The sequence below is a fragment of the Eleutherodactylus coqui genome, chromosome 8 (assembly GCF_035609145.1).
Source record: "Eleutherodactylus coqui strain aEleCoq1 chromosome 8, aEleCoq1.hap1, whole genome shotgun sequence".
In the NCBI taxonomy this organism is placed as follows: Eukaryota; Metazoa; Chordata; class Amphibia; order Anura; family Eleutherodactylidae; genus Eleutherodactylus; species Eleutherodactylus coqui.
The window spans coordinates 164,808,906-164,826,450 of record NC_089844.1 but is presented as its reverse complement, the minus strand read 5'-3'; the positions used below and the strand labels follow the sequence as shown (position 1 = coordinate 164,826,450).

At 47.2% G+C, this 17,545-nt stretch overlaps 2 protein-coding genes across 2 annotated transcripts; both read right to left on the bottom strand.

Moving 5' to 3' along the window:
• Positions 1-1,889: 1,889 nt before the first annotated feature.
• Positions 1,890-5,535, bottom strand: LOC136577099 (E3 ubiquitin/ISG15 ligase TRIM25-like). Its single transcript, XM_066576820.1, has one exon. It carries the CDS (start codon positions 5,239-5,241, stop codon positions 3,697-3,699), a length of 1,545 nt encoding a protein of 514 aa, XP_066432917.1. The 5' UTR covers positions 5,242-5,535; the 3' UTR covers positions 1,890-3,696.
• A 7,456-nt stretch (positions 5,536-12,991) lies between these two features.
• Positions 12,992-16,312, bottom strand: LOC136577098 (E3 ubiquitin/ISG15 ligase TRIM25-like). The gene has a single exon (XM_066576819.1). The coding sequence runs from the start codon at positions 16,301-16,303 to the stop codon at positions 14,756-14,758; it is 1,548 nt and encodes a 515-aa protein (XP_066432916.1). The 5' UTR covers positions 16,304-16,312; the 3' UTR covers positions 12,992-14,755.
• Between the last annotated feature and the right edge of the window lie 1,233 nt (positions 16,313-17,545).

Here is a 17,545-nt window from a genome sequence, read left to right as displayed (position 1 = left end):
TCTGTAGAAGGATACGTCTTCAGTGTTAAGTGTTCACAGATGGCGAAATATGTAGGCGACATTTTAAATAATAATAATGATAAAAGTTGATCTGTGATGTGGGAGCGCCCTCTTCTGTTCATATTTGGGATTGCAGTATATGCAGCTCAATAGGAAAACCTTGCTTGAATGCGAATGGTTGCGGCAGTCAGAGTCATACGGTATATCGCGTCACGGGGAATATAAAAGGGAAGGGTCGCGCCTCTGATGGGGTTGCTGTTGTCGCTATTAATTAAGTGAATTGTAATGGCTACCAGACTGGGGACTGCCACAGCCCTGCTGGTAAAGCCCGAAGGGTCCTTGTCTTATAGCCTTGGCCTTTGCTTCTACAGACACTGTGTGAAGAGAATTCAGCTTATAGCCGTAATTGAGAAGATTCACATCTAGTAATGTCTGTCTAGGCCCTAGGCCACGGTGGTTGAAGTGGTCACAGGCCAAGCTCGTTTCAACATGGTGGCGAGTCACATCTGCTCAAAAGCAGATGTGACTCGACGCCACGTGGAAATGAACTTGGCCTGTGACCACCTCAACCACCGTGGCCTAGGGCCTAGACAGACATTACTAGATGTGAATCTTCTCAATTCCGTTCTGCAACATATCAGCAAAAATGCAGCCCTAAGCTCTCACTCACGACCTGAAGGTTGCAGGTTCAATCCCTGCTTGGTTCAGGTAGCCGGTTCAAGGTTGACTCAGTCATCCATCCGTCCGAGATCAGTAAAATGAGCACCCAGCTTGGTGGGGGGTAATAAATAAATGACCTAAAAGCACTGCGGAATAAGTTGGCGCTGTACACATGACAAGATTTATTTTATTTATTGTTTATAAGCCTAACGCCCACAAACCCGTTTTCTTTTGAACTGTTACTCTCACCAAACGGGCCTGTTACCTGCTTAGGAGTGTTGAGGAAAGTGGCAATAAAACACTTTTGCTGAGCTAAAAACAGTGGCATCCGCTCCCGAATTCACTCACCATAAACCACTCTCCGCGTTGCTCCAAATGTGCGACTGCAACTATTTAAGCCGTCGCAGATGTGGCATAAGATTCTGGAGGTGCCATGCATGCCGATCCCCCCAATCCTGCGTACCCATGCTAAGTTCTATCTCTGACGGAGGGCCCCCTTTATATCTCCCTCAGTAATAAGGCCCCCCTTTTATGCAGTAAAATAAAAAACAGCCTGTACTTACCTCTTTTACCTCCCTACACTTGGTGCACACCGCTCTGATCCCCACTCTCTTCTGAGTAGCATGATCACATGATCTCTGCAGCCAATCCCCAGCCTCAGATTTAGAATGGCTGAGGCCAGTGATTGACCGTAGTGGTCATGTGCTAGATGGCATTTGGAAGTGAGTGGGGGACAAGAGTAGCACAGACCAAGTAGTGAAAGGAGCGTAAGGGGTCAGTATAGGCTGTTTTTTTTAATTTCACACCATACCTGGCTTCCCCAGAAGCTCCTAAAGTCCAAACTGTTCCAAGGAATCTTGGACGGTTAGAAGACACGGGGCCATATCTTTGATACAAGTGAGAACCGTTGTGGGACTCCCTTCTACAGAAGGACTTCAATAAGGAACAAAGAGTTAGGGAATTGACTCAAGGCTTTTGGAAAGGGACTGGAGGGGCCACAAATACCAGGTAGTACAAACCAGTATCATGATGGTGCCTCTACCTCTATGTGCACTATTGGGGATTGTCATATAAATAATGGGACATAATCCTAACCTCCGTCGTCATGGATGGTCAAGAGGTTTGAGGGCCGGGAATCTGGAGATAAGGAAAACTGATGACTGTCCAGCGCAGAAGATGACGGACCGCCCCGAAAGTGTAAAAACAAAAGTCATGGTTCATTTGGGCAAAATATTTATTGGAAGGATCCAATTCCACATACAGAGAGTAAAATTAGCAGAGTGGCATCCAAAAGAAATCTAGAAGGGTTAATTACTGCCATAAGCAGCCAAATAAGATGCATATAAGATACAGATGTAACACATGAGATATTCATCTACATTCCACATTGGAACAAGATAAGTGGAGATTTGACTGCTCTACATATCTTCACCATTAGGAGGAGCTCTAGGATATCCACTACAGGTGTCTGGATGTAATTATTCTGCTCTTTGTTTCGCGGCAGGATTTGTTTGGCCTGAACAGCGCACCATGTGGTCAAGTGAAGTAGTGCAAGTAAAATATACAATGCCTCTAAAGTAAAATATTGTTTTGAGCCCATAAAGGTTTTTATTTTCCCATTGATGGCGCTGTGTGAAGGCTTGTTTCTTTTGCAGGCTATGTACTTTTTAGTGGTACTATTGTGGGGTACATATTTTTTTAATTAATTTTTATTTATTTTATTTCATATTACTTTTTTTGGGAGGTGGAGAAGCCAAAACAGCAATCTGGGAGCAGTTTTTTTTTTTTTTTTAGGTGTTCACCATTCTGGAGAAATAACATGACATCTATGGATGTGGCAATGTTTATTTTTCAGTTGATGAATGGGAGTAATTTACTTTTAACATTGTTTTTTTTTTAATATTTTTTTAAAAATGTAATTGAACCTCTTTACACTTTTTTAGTCCCAGAAAGGGACTTGAATGTGCGATCACTTAATCACTTGTACGATACGCTACAATACTTCTGTATTGCAGTATATTATGTCTGTCTGTATAAGCCTATTAAAGAATATGTGTCATGTCCTCGGGTCACTGGGGTTTGATATATAGCTTTGCAGCCACAATCCCTCTGACTCTCTCGTAGAGTCCGATTAAATTCGGTTTCCAGAACTTTGAATTTGTCAGGTGGTCGTTCTTCACCACTCACTATCAATCAACTCTGATGTAATCTAGTGACAGTGAGCAGTAGAGACCACCCACTTAATAGATTCAAAGAGCTGCAGCTGAATCAGAACACGATAGTCAGCAGGGTTGCAACTGCAAAGCTATGCAGCCATCCCCGCTGACTTAAGGACATGGTGGGTCCTCTTTAAGCATTAACTCAAGGCCTAATAAACTTATGTATATTACAAGCCTCATCATGGAGGAGGGTGATCAAGTGACGGTAAGAGCCTATCTCCCTCTGTCTAAATGCTTGGATGCAGTGGTTGTCATGTACCACCATACAGAAGAAGTTGAACAATCAGGATCAGAGTTCTTTCCAGTCCTAGCTGTTACAATTGGCTGTCTAACACGGTGTATGGAGTCCAGCTGTATGTATATGGCTGAGGTTGAAAAGAGATTAAAGGGGTTGTCTGAGTGCAAGGCAACTTTCTAGAAATTGATCCAGGCCTGTTAAAACTTTAAAAGTTGGGGTACTTACCTGTCCTCAGCCATGGAGATCCAGCTTTGCAGCCTTCCCAGGCTTTGTTCTGAGAGGGCCACTGCAGACAGATGGTCTCCAGGCATGACCACTGAGAAGCTGGGAGCAATGATACCAGGAGAATAGCACCAGACCACTACGGCCTCTGATTGGCCACAGCGGTTTGGTGGTATCCTTTTCATAACAAAGACCGGGAGGACCACAGGCTACAGTGCTGCATCACTGGGGCTGAGGACAGGTAAGTACAGCTGCTTTTATTGTTTTACCAGGCCTGGATTGATTTTTAGAAAGTTGCCTCACAGTTGGACAACCCCTTTAAATTAGTATGGTACTGCTATGAGACTATTTGTAATCCTAGTTCCGGATTCTCACCCATCCATCACGCCATACAAGGAACACAGCATGAAGGGGCTCTGTGAAGGTAGTAATGAAGGTGTGCAGACGCCTGATGGGCTCACACAACTGGTAGAAGGACAGCTTCCCGGCCTCATAATCCAGGTATACTCCCACCCTCTGCAGCGATGCCTCCACTTGTAGCGAAATCTCTTTTGTGCCATGAGCTACTAGATAGTCCTTCTGACATAAGCGTAGACACCAGGACTTATTGTTCTGTCCAATACCAGACAGATCTCCCTTCCGTTCAATGCTGGGGTAAGCCACCCCCACCCTCCAGTTGCCCAGTTCACTGGTCTCCACTTCCCAGTAATGCTGCCCAGAGCTAAAACTCTGAAAACTCAGAATCTGACAGAAGTTTTTAAATCTCTGCTGATTTTTCGCCCAGATCGGGGTTTTAGACCATGTTGCGCTCTTTAGGTCTCCAGATACGGCCACATCAACTGCAGCCGTCTTAATGTCCAGCAGTAGGTTTTGGACACTAAAGCTTTGCTTCACATCAACCACAATACTGGATAAAGCCGACTGTAGTGTCAATGAGATCAGAACTTCATCCAGATCACCTATAGCCTGAAGCCTCTTACCATGTCCTTCATCAGTCTCAACTCTGCCAATATCCCGATCTTGTAAGACAGTGAGAGGATCCCTGACTTGGCACAACTCTTCAATGTGTGTCATCTTCCTGGACAGCTCCTCCTTCTTTATCTCCAGCTGCTGGATCAGGTCAGTGACTGAGAGTGACACTTTATCCCTCTGCCTGGAGATGTCACTCAATACCCGTTCTTCTAGAACTTGGAGTTGAGCCCTGATGTCCTTAAACAGATCAGTCACCCTTGTCGTCATGCTGGCTGCCTTCTCCTGGACTCCCCTCCTGTGATCTTGTAAACTTTGGACACTCTTTTCAGTCTCTTCACGCTTCGAGGTCAGTTTCTCCAGAACTTTTCTGAGTTTTTCCTTCTTCTTCTCAGATGCCTCCTTGAGAAGTTCCACCTGGTGTCCTCTATGTTCTCCAAACACACAACATGATACACAGATGCAGGCAGCGTCCTTACAGCAGTAATACTTCAGCATCTCCCGGTGGGTGGCACATTTTCTGTTGTCCATGGAAATGGTGGGTTCTGTCAAGATGTGATCCGTGGATTTGCTATGAACGCTGAGATGGACGTCACACAGAGAAGCTTCACACATCAGGCAGGTCTTGACTGCCGGGACAGAGGAGTGGACACAGTAGGTACATGAGATCCCAGCCGCCTTCACCTCTGGTTGCGTTGATAGAAAATGCTCCACAATGTTACAAAGTTTCATGTTCCTTTTCAATGCTGGGCGCTTTTGGTACTCGGCGCGACATTCTGGGCAGGTATAAAGTCCACCGCCGTCCTGCCTGTCCAGCACTGAGCGGATGCAGACCTGACAGAAGCTGTGGCCACATCTCAGCATTACCGGCTCCGTGTAGATATTCAGACAGATGGAACAGTTCAGCTCGTCCTTCAGATCTGCAGTCGCCATCGCAGGAGTGGAGCTAAGAGGCAGCAGAGCCGAATGTGCGCTTCAGACTTCAGCTGTTGAAGGCATGTAAGCCCCAGCGTCCTGCATGTCTCAGCTGTTCCGTGTGATAATTACACTACGCTCAACCTTCAAGCACTCAGGGTAAATCTGATCTGACCGTCCCCCCACAACAAACTGACAGTCCAAGGTGACGGAGCCAATACCCTGTAAATAGAAATACTATCTGCTCTTGGGAAAGCTGAGTGATGACCAATATGACCGCCGCTATAGTGATGCACTAATAAATAATACATCAGGTAGACTGACTATTCAGGAACCTGGGAAAGCTGGGTGATAACCCCTGTGGGAGCTATAACGAGGGACGCATTTGTGTCACCCGACTTTCCCAACAATGTTGAATAACCTGACAGCTGAGGACGATCGATATTTACAGGGATTTTTTTTATTTTTGGAAAGGCTCCGTAACGTATCTGACTGTCCTGCGTTGTCAGCAGCCGGGGAGGACGCAGAGCGAGCAAGGGGCAGGGTAGGATTACAGGTTATTCCTGGCTCTCAGAAAGGTGACTGCCAAAATAAACAGTGGTATGTACAGTAACGCTAAAATTATCCCTCAAGAGGTTTTGGAAGAGAAGTCAGATTTAAAGAGACCCTCTGCTTTTGGGACTAGATTCTGTCCTGGGAATAGATTACCTGCAGCTGTTCTTCTCTGCCGCCCCTCTTATATGCTGGTTTTGGGCATATAGGATGGCCAACCCAATCTTCAGACTATCTAATGCACACTGTGCATCTGGGAGATTCAGAGGACCCAATTTCATACCTGTCAGTTTTTGAATAATGAAAATAGGGACAAGTCCAGCAGTACACTAAGCACACCACCTCAAGATTTATTATTTTCTGTTAGATCACACCCCTTTTGCATTAAGCCACACCCTTTATGTCTTCTCACAATAATAATGTTCCTTAGTCCCCCTTCTTATGGAAATAGTGTCTCTTAGTGCCGCTTTATGCAGCTACCTCCTGGGATCTCAGGTCCCATTGTCTCAGAATGCAGGAATCCAATTTAGTTTTCTTTTCTCTGTCTGGATCCAGACCACCATGAAGACTTCTTCCAGGCATGACTCATCCTTCCACAATCTTTCCATCCTGCTGGTACCCCGGATGAACCCCTCAGGGACCCCTGATAGTACTAGATCTTCCCCAATGGCCACACATAACAATAGTACCTCCGGCTATTCTCTATACAGAGAGCACTGTCCGACCAACAGCAGTAATGTTACACTGCTGCTGGACAGAATTTACTGGAATGGGGGTCTGATAGTGAGATAGGGGGGAGGGAGGTGTAATATGTCTCCTGCCTCCTGGGACAGCATGACTGCATGCACTCAAGGAAGACGCCTTGGAATACAGAGGACAACAAGACATTTTTAGACACTAGAAAAGAGATGTTGAGAGAACATAATTCTGCAACAGGGAGTACAGGGGAGGGGAGAGTAGTTTTTGTTAAATCTCATAATGGATCTCATCATCTCCAGAAGGCTAATTTCACATGGGCGATGATATTAGGCCGTGAAACTCGAACAAATATCGCAATTGGTATTGTGCCATTTCCCCGCAAATGCGAGGTGTCTTTGTGTCATAAATTTCTCGCATCACTTTAGAGAAGTAGCGATCATCCCATGCGGGTGACAGAGTATCGCCAAGTGTTTCCCATTGTTTTCAATGGGAAACCTCACATGTCACTTGCATGCGCCTCGCACACAGAGCAATGTGTTTTCAGGCCCCATTGAAAACAACGGGTGAGGTGTTCCGAGGGAGCACCCTAAGATAGGACATGGTGTGGTGGCAATATAACTACTGGGGGCAATATAGGGGACACTATTACTACTGAGGCTACTGGTGGGGGGGGGGGACACTATTACTACCGAGGTCACTGTGGGGGGACACTATTACTACTGAGGCCACTATGGGGGTCACAATTACTACTGAGGCCACTGTGGGGGTCATTATTACTACTGAGGCCAATATGGGGGTCACTAATACTACTGGGGCCAATATAGGGGGTACTATTACTACTAAGGCCACTATGGGGATCACTATTACTACTGGGGCCAGTATAGGGGACAATATTACTACTGAGGCCACTTTGGGGGTCACTATTACTACTGAGGCCACTGTGGGACTCACTATTACTACTGATGCCACTGTGGGGGTCAGTACTACTACTGTGGCTGATGTAGGGGATATAATTACTACTGCTGCCACTGTGTGGGTCAGTACTACTACTGAGGCTGATTTAGGGGACATAATTACTACTGAGGCCACTGTGTGGGTCACTATTACTACTGTGGCCAATATAGTGAACACAATTACTACTGAGACCGATTTAGGGGATGCTTCTACTGAGGCAACTATAGGGGTCGCTATTACTACTAGGGCCAATACAAGGGCAATATTACTACTGAAGCCTCTGTGAGGTCACTATTACTACTTAAGCCACTGTGGGAGTCACTATTACTACTGGGGCAGATATAGCAGACACTATTACTACTGAGGTCACTGTGGACGTCACTATTACTACTGAGGCCACTGTGGGGTGTCACTATTACTACTGGGGCAGATATAGGGGACACTATTACTACTGGGGCCACTGTGGGGGTCACTATTACTACTGGGGCCACTGTGGGGGTCACAATTACTACTGGGGCCAATATAGGGGACACTTACTACTGGGGCCACTGTGAGAGGTCACAACTACTACTGGGGCCAATATAGGTGACGCTATTACTACTGGGGCCACTATAGGGGACCCTTTTACTACTGAGGCCACTGTGGGGGTCACTATTATTACTGGGGCTAATATTACTACTAAGGCCACTGTGGGGGGGGGGGTGACCATTACAACTGAGGCCACTGTAGGAGTCACTATTACTACTGGGGCCGATATAGGGGACACGATTATTACTGAGGCCACTGTGGGGGGGGGGGGGCAGCAGGGGATCACAATCTTCCCCCATTGCTTTCAATGGAGCTGACGCTGCTGCCACTCCATTGAAAGCAATGGGATGAAGGGAACCCTTGCAGTGATGTGAGGCTATTTTCACATGAAACCGCCTCGCATCCAGGGGTTTTTAGAAAGTTAGCGAGAGCGATATTGGGTCATGAATCACGGCCCAATATTGCTCCCGGCAGTGTGCAGGAGCCCTTAGGAGGCGTCCACAGCAGATGTTTCTGTGGCAAATAACGCAGCATTTCCACATCCAAAAAAAGTGAAAATCTGAACCATTGTTGCAGACTTTGACTGGAAATTTCATACTATGTGGCACTCCCCCTCACCTCCTCCGAGGGCTTCCCGCTGTCAGCGCTCCCCGGCTTCTCGTTCCTACCAGCCTGGTCAGGTTCAGCAGCATTGGTCAGGTGAGACCACTACAGGCAGCTGGGAACTGGAAGCCAGGGAACGCTGACAGCGGGAAGCCTTCGGAGGAGGTGAGGGGGAGCGCCGCATAGTATGACATCAGCTGTGAGTACGCGGCTAATTTCCAGTCAAAATCCACAGCAATGGTACTCCAGGGCTCCAGCAAGGTAAAAACACAGGCCTCCCGGTCTATTTTGAAACAGCCCTTTCCTTTTTAGAACGACGGAGGTAAAATCACACGACGTGATAAGCCCCGCCCCCTGACATGTTGGCACTTTGTAATAAATGAGTGGGTTCCAGTTTGGGCCCTCGGTCAGTAAAATGTTCGCCATCACTGTTCTAAACGCTAAGTTAAAAAATCTGAACTAGGCCCCACTGACCATATAGCAGCAAACAACCTATCAATCCAGGAAGTATAGGCAGAAACGACACCCTCTGGGCAGGAGAGGGGCATGGTGGACAGTAGCCCCCTCCTAGAAGTGTTGACTCCAAGACAAGGAAGAAATCACTGGTATCAGTGTGGATGAAGTTACAGCTCTTTAATCCGACAGGCAACGCGTTTCGGCACTTAGAAGCGGGAACCTTCCTCAAGTCAACGATCATGCAATCATACAAATATATATATATATATATATAATTTACATTACTGTTCTCCGTGGTCAGCTTACTGCAGCGCCATCTTGGGTGCGGAGACCGGGATGTAGCCTTGCCACGTCATCACGGCTGTCACATGACCTAGTCGTGCATTGTATGCACTTCTGGCATCTGTCCCTGGTGGAACGCATACGTTCCACCTTCAGTTTCCGGGACCTTCTGAAAGCTCAGGGTAAAAAGAATGTATACGGTGCCAGGAGAACGCCCGAAACACAGAGAGAAATATCCAAGTAAACATTTCAGATAGATAATTAAAATAATGAACATTTATTTCCAAGAGAATCCCTCATTTCCGGTTTCTGCAGCTCTCCCTGACCCCAGGGGATCTCATATTTGCAGCTTATAACTAGAAGAGTAACCCTGTGGCGCTTTCCTATATTTTTTTGTATCCACTGACCATATGTCATTCATAACACTGGGGATGTCTTATGTGACGGAGGGGCTTTAGATGATCCCTGCACTCCGAGAGCCATGTTACCTTACTATATTACAGTTTATCATATTATTACACCATATTATACTAGAGTACACTCTGCACCTAGTGAACGGGGACACCTTGTGGAGATATCTGGAACTGCAGGCTTCAATACAAAACTACTGAATATAAGATGAATCACCACTGATTTGTTACATCATAGGTCCATTATACATAACAGAACCCAAATCATCAACTCGAGTGCAAAGAATAACACAAGCTGTGATACACTACCAGTGTATGTACATAGTGACTCCACCAGCAGAATAGTGAGTGCAGCTCTGGGGTATAATACATGATGTAACTCAGGATCAGTACAGGATAAGTAATGTATGCACACAGTGACTCCACCAGCAGAATAGTGAGTGCAGCTCTGGAGTATAATACATGATGTAACTCAGGATCAGTACAGGATAAGTAATGTATGTACACAGTGACTCCACCAGCAGAATAGTGAGTGCAGCTCTGGAGTATAATACATGATGTAACTCAGGATCAGTACAGGATAAGTAATGTATGTACACAGTGACTCCACCAGCAGAATAGTGAGTGCAACTCTGGAGTATAATACAGGATGTAACTCAGGATCAGTACAGGATAAGTAATGTATGTATATAGTGACCCCACCAGCAGAATAGTGAGTGCAGCTCTGGAGTATAATACAGGATGTAACTCAGGATCAGTACAGGATAAGTAATGTATGTACACAGTGACTCCACCAGCAGAATAGTGAGTGCAGCTCTAGAGTATAATACATGATGTAACTCAGGATCAGTACAGGATAAGTAATGTATGTACACAGTGACTCCACCAGCAGAATAGTGAGTGCAACTCTGGAGTATAATACTGGATGTAACTCAGGAGCAGTACAGGATAAGTAATGTATGTACACAGTGACTCCACCAGCAGAATAGTGAGTGCAGCTCTGGAGTATAATACAGGATGTAACTCAGGATCAGTACAGGATAAGTAATGTATGTACACAGTGACTCCACCAGCAGAATAGTGAGTGCAGCTCTGGAGTATAATACGGGATGTAACTCAGGAGCAGTACAGTATAAGTAAGGCATCTACACAGTGACTCGGTATCAGTGTATCTTGACGCCACCGCAAGTAGAGGTGGCGTCTAGATACAGGGGGTTTGACAGGGCAGTGACGCCCCCCTTTTTTTTGATTGGCTGCACGGCATTCATGGCTTCCTCGTGCTCACAGGTCCTGCTTTTTGTCCTGGTGTGAGTGTAGGCGCTAAACCTTAGCGCTGCTGGGAGGGCACCGGTGCCTACTGTTACAGTGGGGCCAGCAGCAGGAGCTGTCAGCAGTGCAGCCACAAGCTTCAGCTGTAAAAAGGCGGAACGGCTGGCAGGGGCACTGACAGCTGCCACCCCTACTAGCAAGCGGAGGTGAAATCGGCGGCAGGAGCAGGAGCTGTAATTAGCGCGGGCACCGGCAGTGCCTGAAAGGAGGAGGATGTGCTGGCAGGGAGAGTGACCGCGGCCCCCCTACTACCAAGCGGAGCTAACATCGGCGCCAAGAGCAGGATCTGTCAGCAGCGTGGACAACGGCAGAAGCTATACGGAGGATGAAGGTCCGCCAGGGAGAGTGATAGCGGCGCCCATACAATCAATGTGAGCTGGCGTGCTGGCTACTGTCACATCGGGGGCCAGAAGCAGGACCTGTGAGCCCGAACTAAGGCAGAAAACTGTGCAGCCAATCAGAAAAAGGGGCCGTCACCGCACTGTCAAACCCCCTGTATCTTGACACCACCCCTACTTTCGGTGGCGCCAAGATACACTAATACCCAGTGACTCCACCAGCAGAATAGTGAGTGCATGTCTGGGAAGGTTGGGTGTTTGAGAGCTCTGCAAGATCCAGGGTGTGTTCACCAGTGAGAGGAGAACATACCCAGCAAAGGCTACAGGTGTTGGGCTTGCTCCAGCCATGGAGTCCCGGACCTCCCCCCTCCGGCTTCGGTCGAGGGGACGGAGGACTGCATCCCAAGTGGGGAGAACATCTGGTCAGAGTGGCAGCAATGTCACCCTGACTCCCCTGGAGGAGTGTACACAGTGACTCCACCAGCAGAATAGTGAGTGCAGCTCTGGATTATAATACAGGATATAACTCAGGAACAATACAGGATATGAATGTAACTAATGCCCCATTTACACAGAACAAGCTGTTGGTTAAATGATGCCTGACAGCTCATTCCAGTGATGCTCGTTCCTGTGCTATTAACCCTTTCCAATCCAATGTCGGGCCTGCCCCGACATCATCATTTTCCTCCACAGCTCCGATGTCGGGAGAGGCCCGACACTGCAGTGCAGACGTGCATCTGCACCCGATCGTCAGACACATCGGGTGCAGATACACTCCTGCACTGATCCTCATTAAGGACCCCCGAGGAGAAGGCAGAAAGGGTTTTTAACCCTTTCTGCCTTCTCCTTTACACATTACATAGCGCTCAATTAGCGCTATGTAATGCATAGAGATTCCGGCCGGCGATCATGTGACCGCCGGTGTTACCTGACCCCCAGCGGTCACATGAAGGCCGAGCCGGGAGCCTGCACCATGGGGGACCTGTTTACCAGACCGGCGTCTTCCGCATCCTCCCTTCTGCCTCCCAACCCGGCGATCATGTGACCGCTGGGTGCCACCTGACCCAAGCTGTCACATGATCGCCGAGCCGGGAGGCAGAAGGAGAATGCGGAAGACGCCGGACAGGTAAGCAGGTCCCTCCCTGCACCCTCCTGAACTCTGTCAGTTCAGGAGGGTGCAGGGAAAATGTATTTTTTTCTCATCCATTCTCCCCAGCTCCAATTTATTTGGAGCTGGGGAGAATGGGTGAGAAAAAATAAATGGATTGGAAAGGGTTAAACAGGAACAAGTATCGCTCGTATCACGAACAGCGCTGCTGGCAGGGAGGCAGACTGGCTGGGGAGTGTTCTTCCCCCAGTCACCTCCATTCACTGTATACAGACAGTCGTTCAGAAGTTACCGACTGCTGTTACACTGAATGGCTCATCATTCAGTTTTCTGCATGCATTTACATGGGACGTTAATCGTCCCTGCAGGAGCGCAGGAATGAAAATGGTTCTCAGCGATAATCGTCCCGTGTAAATGGTACTTTAGGATCAGTACAGGATTAGCAATCTAATATATGAAAATGCTATCTATATATCTAGACTGTAAAGAATGAAAAACACACAAAGTAATAATGAGAAATATCAGAAATATATACCGCATATCACACGTTCCTATATGATATTTCACTTTTTAAGGTCATATATTATGGATCTTGTGGTAGATAACAGTGACATTAGTTCCAATATTATAATACTTTACTTATTGCTGAAGCAGCAGGTTACAATACAGGGACATGAACGGCCTCCAGCGTGTAGCGTATACGGTGCTTCTTGCTAACCAGATAAGTGGGTTTTTATAGAGAATTTGACTAGGACTACACGGTAACATGTCAGCGACAGCAAGTTCCAAAAAGGTCATGTGACTTGCTGTCACACAATTGTTTCAAAGCTGTGAATGGGCTGTTAAGAAACAGCCATATTAACCGCTAGCTGCGATCCACTTACATGGATGTCTACGGTGGAAAAAGGTGCATGCAAATCGCGAACAAAATCAACCAAATTGGATTTACTGTGACTGTTGTGTCACAGTTGTGCTAGGTGCCAGGTCACAATGTGACACCATTGGCAGTCATTAGATGCAACATTGGCGTGTAAAGGCCCATTTACACAGAGTGATGATTGCTCAAACAGTTTGAGTGACAGCTTTGAGCGATCATTTTGCCTAAACTATTAAGTAGCTGCTCAGCTACTTAATAGCTTATTAGTGTGCAAATGAAGCCTTAGCTGAAAGCAGTTAATAGCTGGAGGGCTCTTATCTGCATTCATCTCCTTTGTTCTCCGACGAGTTAAATAGCTGAAACAATGCTATCAGCACCAGCTGCATGATGATTTTAAGGCTGGGTTCACGCAGCAGAAATCACGCGGTTTGGCCGCAGCTAAAAACCACCAGATTCCCGCCGAGAAAAGCGCTGCTTCAAAACCCACGGCACTTAGCCACGGGGTTTGAAGCGGCCTAGCCACTCGCTTTTCCGCTGCATCTGGCGCTCCCATAGAGGAGAGCGCAGCCATAGAGGAGTAAAAAAAAAACGGACATTCTGCGGCCGGCAAATCTGCGCCACAGCACCAGCTTCTGCCGGCTTTGCTGCGATGGATTCGCCGTCCTGTGTGGATGAGATTTCTGAGAAATCTCGTCCACATGGCTGGCTAATACCAGTATTAGCGGCCACAGGCGGATTTGCCACAGCGAAGTACGGACAGAATTTCCGAGACAAATCCGCCATGTGTGAACCCAGCCTTAGGCTGGTTTGAATTTAACGATCAAGTAGCAATGCACGAAAAGTGCACGATGGCCGCGCATTTAGACCAATAATCGCTTAAACAAACGCTTTTTAGCGATTTTTGAGCGATCATCGCTCCATGTAAATGAGCCTCTCGCCCCAGATTGAACGTTGTAATCAACAATCTATCTTGGATTGACTACAACCACTTCTGGGGCGGCACATGGGCAATGGAGGCTGCAGGATCAATTCTCGTTGCCTTGATGCCTTTTTAAGATCACTGCTTACCATCTGGGAATGGGGTATTGTTTTTTTTACAGCCAGGACCTGAAAACCTGTTCTAGCGCAGTCCTGCTCACACAACTGGGGTTTGTTACCTTGTATCTGCTCTGAGTTAGACAGCAGCACTTCTCTCTGTACTGCCCTGAGATCCAAACAATGTAGCGAACCAGCAGCTGTGTAAGCAAGACTACTTCAGGAGGAGTTTCCTGCTTGTAAAGTTTCCATTCAGTGACAGCAAGCAGCGAAGATACAAAAGTCTATTAGCAAGTTACAGAACTTTTCATTATACTATGTAAGGCCTGACGAGGTTTTCCTGTGGGCACATCAATTTGCTCTAGCTTCTAATTTTGATCCAGGCTTCATATAGAAAGAAGGCGACATGTAGGGGTTCGGTGAAGGAGGCGGTGAAGGTGTGTAAGTGTCTGATGGGGTCACACAGCTCATAGAAGGACAGACGCCCAGCCTCATAGTCTAGGTAGATCCCTATTCTTTGACAGGAGGATTCTGGGAGAATGGACGTCTCCACTGCATTATGTAAAGCTGAGAATTTGCCTTCAAACATCCGTAGACTCCAGGATTTCTCATTATCTCCAATCCCGGAATGTTCTCCTTCCCGCTCTATACTGGGATAGGTTACTCCGACATCACACATTTCAGAGCGACTCATTTCCACCTCCCAGTAATGTTGACCAGAGGAGAAGCTGCCGGTGCTTAGAATTTGGCAAAAGGTTTCAAATCTGTGCGGTACATTCCGGTATTTTCGCTTGACTTGCGACCAGGTAGCGGTTTTTAAGTCTCCGGATACAAACACATAGTCAGCTGCCGTATTTGTGTCCAAAAATATATCCTCAGCCTCTTGGACGTAGAAGCCCTGCTTCACACCACAGATTATATCCGCTAATCCTTTATGTAGGGTCACCGCGATCAGACCTTCATCCAGATCTTGAAGACCCCTGAGGTCATCGTCATGAATAAAATCTGAATTATTTAGTTCACTTTCTTGCAAGATCGTCACCGGATCAGCGATGCTGCAGATCTCCTCAAGGTGATACATCTTCCTCGAAAGCGCCTCCTTCTTAAGTTCCAGTTGTTGGATCAGACCGGAGATCTGTAGCGACACCTGCTCTTCTTGTCTGGTTATCTCATTTAAGACCTCCCTCTCAAGGATCCCCAACTTCTCCCGAAGGTCCATAAACAAGGCCCCAACTTTCTCGGTGGCCACAGCAGCTTTACCGTGGATTTTGAGCCAATGATCCTGAAGACTTTGGACTTGTCTTGCTTCAGCCTCTTTCAAAGAGATCAATTTCTGAAGATCATTTCTTAGCCGCTGCTTCTTCTTGTCACAGGCTTTCGTCAGCAGCTCCACTTGATGTCCTCGGTGGGCCTCTGATTCATAGCACGATGCACAGATACAGGCAGACTCCACTGGGCAGTAATACTTGAAAGTCTCATGGTGGAAGGGGCACTTCTGACTTATGACTAGTGTTGAAGGCTCAATTAAGACGTGATGCACTGACCTGTTGTGCGCGGTCAGGTGTTCTTCACACAGCGAGGTCTCACATTGCAAACATGTTTTCACCGCAGGCACAGCAGAGTCAATACAGTAGGTGCAGAACACTCCAGCTACATCCGGCACTGGCCTTTCAGATAGGAAACACTCCACAATGTTGCTCAGTTTTGCATTCCTTTGCAGGAAGGGGCGCCTCCGAAATTCAGTTCTACACTCTGGGCAGGAATAAATGCCAGAGGTTTCCTGTGTATCCAGCACATGGCCAATGCAGAGGCGGCAGTAGTGGTGGCTACACGGGAGCATTACGGGGTCCGTGTAGACCTCCAAGCAGATGGAACAGTTCAGTTCATCTCTCAGGCTGACAGACGCCATTCTGCAAACTAGGAAGTACTAAAACTAAGCTTGTGCCACACATAAGAGAGAGGGAAGGGTGGGGTTGGCTGGGAGAGCGGCTGCATTAGTCAGCCCCAAGGATTCTGCTTTCCGCCCTCCCCTGTGCCTGGTTTATGTGTTCTCTAGTTGCAAAGGGAGTAGACATCAATATACAGACACCATCCCATGTGCGTTACTGTCAGAGCTCATCTGTACTCAACATGGAGATACGAGACAAGCTACTGGGGCCCCAACCACAGCAAGCAGCTGCAGGGGACCGGTGTTTTCTACTTTGGCTTATTGGATTTATTGTATTTTTACTTTCCCGTTGAACTGATTAGGGAAAATCCACAACAGAAATTGAAATGCTGCGAATTTAAAAAACCACCCCATTGGTCGGTGTTAGGTTGTGCTGCTGGGACCTGTAGTTCTATGGGTTTCCAGGAGCGCACTGCCACAGATGTGGGGTGTTTGAGCATGGTGGGTATGGAGTTCTCTAGCCAGCCAATCACCACTGGCATGCTGCACATAAATACCAGCTCCTCTGGCTAGAAGGTGCTGCTTCCCTCATTCCCCTTGTGTTTGCATTCATGCATGGTGGTCTGTAGGTGTGACTAGTGATGTGTTCTGTGCAGGTGGCCGGACTATATTGCAATCAGTGAGATTGGCGCTTTTAACGCGCACTTTGCCAATGCTCCCTAAGGCTGCCTTCACGCTGGTGAAGAAATCGTGTGAGATTTGTGCATTGCGAGATGCACAAATACGAAACTCATTCTTTTGAAAGGGTTTATTAACATTTGCCATTAAGGTTCTCCTGGACACGGCAGATGGGCCCACACTATTTTGATCAGATTGTGCACTAGGAGCCTTTCACTTTTTATGCAGTTACTGAATGTACATGAGTCCACGGGGGTATGCATAAAATGCTGCAAGTCTCCTGCAGTGTTTTACACATACAAGTTTATGGGTGGTAGTTGCTGCGGAGTCCGGAGGCAGACAATCGACTTCGGATTCCGCAATGCATATACGCCCGTGTGCATTCGGCCTTAAGGGGTTGTCCCACATGTAGCAGTTTTGCTGCAGGAAGCACACATCGCCATACATTGTGCAGTGGCCTGGATTGTTACTGCATGCTGACGTCCATCCGCTTCAGTAAGACACAGCCTGCAGTACCGACTGCACAATGTACAGAGCTGTCTGGTTTCTGCAGCAAAACAGCCAGATATGGAAAAATCCAGTTAA